Source organism: Gavialis gangeticus, unplaced genomic scaffold, assembly GCF_001723915.1.
Source record: "Gavialis gangeticus isolate Ggan-Ray unplaced genomic scaffold, GavGan_comp1, whole genome shotgun sequence".
Classification (NCBI taxonomy): domain Eukaryota; kingdom Metazoa; phylum Chordata; order Crocodylia; family Gavialidae; genus Gavialis; species Gavialis gangeticus.
The window spans coordinates 86,974,542-86,979,954 of NW_017729034.1; the positions used below are offsets into that span (position 1 = coordinate 86,974,542).

Genomic DNA, 5,413 nt, shown 5'->3' on the forward strand with positions numbered 1-5,413 from the left:
GTTAGTTTCAGCGCTAATATTATCTGTCATTGTACTGCTATCCATATCAGATCATCATGGTGCTCTCTCCTACCTTGAGGGTCTTTAAGATGAGACTGGACAAACACCTAGCTGGGGTCATCTGACCCCAGCGCTCTTTCCTGCTCAGGGCAAGGGGTCGGACTCGATCTACTGAGATCCCTTCCGACCCCCAAAAATCTATAAATAAATCTCTAAATCATAAAATGTAAAACCAAGTTGCTTCCATAAACAGTGGGGATTATTCAGACAACCCCTGAATAAGATAAAAGGTTACAAAATAACACTTCAAGTACCTCTGCAACATAAATGCCTGCTGTTTTACATTTTCAACAGCACCTTTAATCCCACAGAATCCTAAATCATTTTCAATAACCATATGCATGAAGGTCAAATGAAATGCCGCCACTTGGCAAAGGAAGGGAAGAAGCCACCACAAGGCAAGAGCAGGACGTGGAAAGTCTGATCAATTATCCAGGACAAAACCTACCCTTTTAGTACCGTTTTAACCTTCATGGCCTTTAAGATACATCCATAATGGCAAAAAAGTTCACAAGCTGTGCCACCACCAGATGAATGTTCTTCTCAACACTGATCTAAGCGATCAAAGCTGGAAGAGCAACGATCATCTAAAAGCCCTCTTGCTGCTATAAGCACATACAGGTCAGCAGGCCAGGCTCAGCTCCAGAAAGCTGGCTTCAGGCCCGTCTATACCTTGCAAGCCTTCTGCCAAGAGAACTGCTACTGACACACAGCCGCCGCCACCACAGAGAAGCTGCTGTGCATGTGCAGACTTCACAGCTACTGCCAAAGCCACGCAACTCTTGACAGCAGCTATGACAAGGTGCAGTCCCTGCCCTTCTAAGAGGCACCAACTGTTAAAGAGGCCGCAGCTGTTGGCAGAAAACAGACATCTACATACAGTTTCTGTCAGCTCCACTCTGGTGGCCTTTTCTCACCTACAGGGTAGGATTTACTGTCCCAACAGAACAAAGGAGTTCAGCCACTACAGGGGAGCGACACATGTGGAGGAAGACTGAAACTACGTAGTGTAACGCAGACCTTGCGGAAATAAAAATGCAATTTCTTCAGACCTTACTGTTATCTATAAATATGAAAAGGCAACACATGACATGCAATAGCAAGGAATTGGACTTGGAAGGCACAGGTGGTCAAAAGAGACAAAGAATCCAATGTACTGGAGCACTGCCTCAATGAAGGCATTATGGGCAAATTATCTGTATGTTTTCATCCCCCTCCCCACCTGGCAGCCAACATGTTCACTGCATGAAAGGAAGATAGACCACTACCAGTAGAGGTGCTATGACTCAGCTAACAAAGTGCTTTCTGATGGATCTGGTTTCCCTCCTCATCACTATCCACTTTCACATCAAGGCCATCAAAAAAATACTTCCTCAGCGGACTGAGGTCTAAACCCTGCCTCAGAAAAGACGACCCTGAAGTTGCTGCCACGGCTTAGTATTTTTGTTATTAGACCTTATGTTTTTCCCCTCGTGATGTACAATACAGCAAGGCAGTTACTTTATGTTCTTCCATCTGCTTTTGAAGCAACTCTAAATCTTCAGCTGAGGGCTCAGACTCCATCTTTTGAATGCGTTCTTCTGTGACAGTCAACCAGTCAGACAACTGCTGCAATTGCTTCTTCTGCAGTTCCATCAATACATCATGCAGGCTGCACACAGAAGAAAAAAAAACAAAAGCAGACTGATTCCCAAAGGGCTTTTCCAAGCAAAGAATAAAAGACCTAGTTATGAATAAAAAGAAATATGCCTGGCCATAAGCCCCTTAAGTATTTCTAAATAAACACTGCAGCATTTAATTCTAAACTAAACTATATATATGTGTCTTTGTTGACTCTTCCACTGCAAATACAAAATTCTCTAGCAATTTATTAAAGTTTGTTTTTTGTATTACTAATTCCCGCCTGAGAAGGATATCACCAAGAGTTGCTATGAAATCCTATTTCTCCCTTACCATGCAGTTCAAAGTGTAATAACGCACTAAGAAAAATATCCTGCAAACAGTCATCAGAATAAAGCCAAGCACATTTCTTATCACATTGATTAAAGGTTTAACATTTAAAACTTAAATTGATTTAAGAAATTAAGATCTGTGCAAGTACTACATACCAGCAGTGAATAACACATTACAGTTTCATAAAATAGAGATTTCTTTTTTAATCTTACCAAGAAGTTTTATGAAAATGGGCATTTTCTAGATAGCACAAACTGGGCAGATTTAATATCACAAAAAAAGTTTATTCAGAAAATAAAGCAGGACAAAACAACTGCCCATCTGATAACTATGGGCACCTATATACATGCATCGAGGCTGCTCCAACACGCTGTAATTACAGCATGTTGGAGCAGACATGATTAACTGACATGATGCATGGTAATTACTATGCTCCAGCAGACTCCAGTGTCACATGTATCAAAGTCCCCGTGGTGGTGACGAGGGTGCTTTAACTAAAGCTCATTCAATAAGCTTTAGTTAGAGCACCCCCACTGTCATTTTTCGCTGCGTGGACACCAATACATGCGATGATCTGAGCACTTAAATTACAGCAGCTCTCGGAGCCACTCTAATTAAAGCGCCTCCCTCCCCCACTTCCCCTGGAGCACATGTATAAACACCCTAAGTAGTCCCATGAACTAATTTTCAAGTAGTATTTGAAGGGTGTGGCTCACCGGGACTGCCTGTCCATGCTCTCCACTCTGAGAGCCTCCCACCGAGAGTTAAGCAGAGCCATCTGTTCCTGGATTTCATTCTCCTCTTCTTCAGATAGGTTGCCCTGGGCTATTAATTGGTTCCCAGCCTGCAGAACACTACCCACACTGCTCTGGTGTGCAGTCAGCTCCATCATAAAAGCCTGTAAAAGGTACAACCAGCCTCATCATCATGACTGATGAGCTATCATCTGGAATTTATGAATTTCTAATCTTAATAAACTGAAAATGTTTAAACCACTACGGTGCAAAATAAGCTGCCATCATCAGATGCACAAACACCAGCAGGTCTATTTCTTTCTACATGAGAAAACTTCCCAAGAATGTTTCAGTAAAACAAGGAGATAACTGAGGAATTAAAACAGACCTGGCCTCAGAAAAATGGCTGCTGTTCAGAAGGCAACCTTTAAATGTACACACTGAGAACTTTTATTAGAAATATATCAGTAGGAAAAAAGACATTTAAACAAAATCCAAAGTCCACTCCAGAGAAGCAAATATATATTTTAACACTGAAAATATAATTTTTATTTTAGTTAATAAAAAAGTTGAAAGTCTACATAGGGCCTACTCCCCAATCGACATAAAATTACCATTGTTCTTTGGATCTACCCCATAACCCATTGCAAAGTTTATAAAATCCCCATCATGCACCCTGATAAAGAATGAGCACATGCTGCATGCTGAAGTGAACATTCTAACAATCAGTCACTCCATTGTTTTAAAAAAGAATAAAGGGCACAGTTTAGTACACAACCATGCACAACTCAAGGTCATAAGTCTTAATAATGCTATACAACCATTATCAGTAGTAGTCTTGGTCACAATTTGGACTTTCAGAATGGCAGGACATATGGACACTTTGCAATAGGATGTTGTTCAGATTCAAAACATGTTTTCCTCATAAGTTTACAAATACAGGTGCTGCCCCAGACTCATGAACCTGGGAGTGCACTCCCAGGATTTCTAGGTTCCTGGCTCCACAGAAGACATCTGGAAGCCCTGAGAGCCTCCAAGGTGAGGACCTAAATGTTCCCTGAGGAGAGCCCAGAGCCTAGAACTCAGAAGCCCCAAAATGGCCAGATTCCCAAACCAACTGTATCCCTAGGCTCCACAAACTAAGCAGCCAAGGAGCCAGCTGGCCCAGGGATTTAGACTTTCCAAGGTTCCTGGCCCCAAAGCTACTCTGCCCTAATGCTGGGGCCATGACAAGCAGTACATATTTTTAGCAAGAATGACAAATCAAACAGAAGAACTGCCAGCAAAGAAACTTACTTCATGAGTACCAAACTGTTCCTTGACCTCCTCAACATCATCAGTTATATCCTCCAGCTCATGAAATGTGTCCTCAGCTGAAAGCAACCACGTAAGGACCTCTTCCAGAGCTATTTGATAGCTATCCAAGTCCATATCTACCTCTGTCACAGTGCTAGGGGTTTCTGCTCTAGAATCGCCATGCTCATCCTCTGGCATTACATTCTACACAGGAAAAAAAAGAAAGTGACGTCTCAGAAATACCAAGAAGAGTTCTCTGGTTTTATAATTGGCAACATGTAATGTCAGAGATCCTTGGCTCTATTCAAATGATGCGACAAATGTCCAATATGCCAACTTCTAAAGTATTACAAACTGATAACTGGATATTTCATAGCATAGACCAGGGGTGCTCAACCTCTGACCTGCAGGCAAAATACAGCCTGCAGGGCTCCCCATGGGTCAGGAAATATGGTGGCAGGGGAGCAGCGGCAATTAATACTACCACCCCTCTCCACTGCCAAATTCCCAAGGTCCACACGGTGGGTTGGAGCTGAATCATGATCCTCCCCACTACCGAGCCACACTGGGGCCAAGCCATACCCCCTACCCCCCGCACAGCTGGTTTGCAGCCACCCCATACTCCTTCTCCTTCTCCCATGGGTCTGGACCATGCCCCCTTCCCTCCACTTAGCCTGGGGGGGCTAGGCCATTCCCCTTTTCCCCTGCAGGGTCAGACCACCCTCCCCACCCCCCTAAGGGTTGGACTGCACCTCCTGGATGGCCAGGTTGGGGCCAAGCCATGCCCTTTTCTTCCCAAAAGGCTACGTCATGTCCCTTTCCCCAGTATGGCTGGTTCAGGGCTGGACTACACCCTCTTCTTCCCTGAGGGCTGAGCCATACCCCTCCACCCCTGGGACTGGACTGGAGCTGGGTCAGTCCCCCTCTTCTCCTTGCAGGGCCCAGCTGGGGACAAGCCAAGCCCCTTTCCCCCTTACAGCTGGATCATGGCTGGGCTATCCCCCAGTCTTCTCTGCACAGCAAGATGGGGCCCACCATGCCTCCCCAGGTGCCAGAATGGGTCCACCAGTCAGATCCAGCCTGCAGGGGGACCGGGCACTGCCTATCCAGCCCACCAAATAAAAAGGTTAAGCACCACTGGACTAACACACTTCTATAGATTGTAAGGCCATTAGGGACCTTGGAAGTTCATTGGGTCCAGCCCCCTGCACCAAGCTTGTGTTCAACCTTTTGCCCATGCAGGCCACAAGAGAGTGACACGGGGCCCGACTACAGGCCAGATCGGCCCTGGGGCCTGGTACTAGCCCCTGCCTGCCCCACATGCTGGGACTGGATTCTGGAGGCCTGGCACCCCCCCCCCCCAGGGATTG

The 5,413-nt window shown here is 45.2% G+C and overlaps 1 protein-coding gene across 4 annotated transcripts in view; it reads right to left on the bottom strand.

The window, feature by feature from the left end:
• The window catches only part of UTRN (utrophin), a 692,661-nt gene that overhangs the window by 497,644 nt on the left and 189,604 nt on the right, over positions 1–5,413 (bottom strand). For all 4 annotated transcript variants that reach the window (XM_019526790.1, XM_019526791.1, XM_019526792.1 and 1 more), the window contains exons 9-11: positions 4,044–4,247; positions 2,730–2,911; positions 1,561–1,711 (exon numbers count right to left, since the gene is read on the bottom strand). In XM_019526790.1, the coding sequence (XP_019382335.1) occupies positions 1,561–1,711; positions 2,730–2,911; positions 4,044–4,247 (537 nt within the window). The remainder of the gene's footprint in view (positions 1–1,560; positions 1,712–2,729; positions 2,912–4,043; positions 4,248–5,413) is intronic.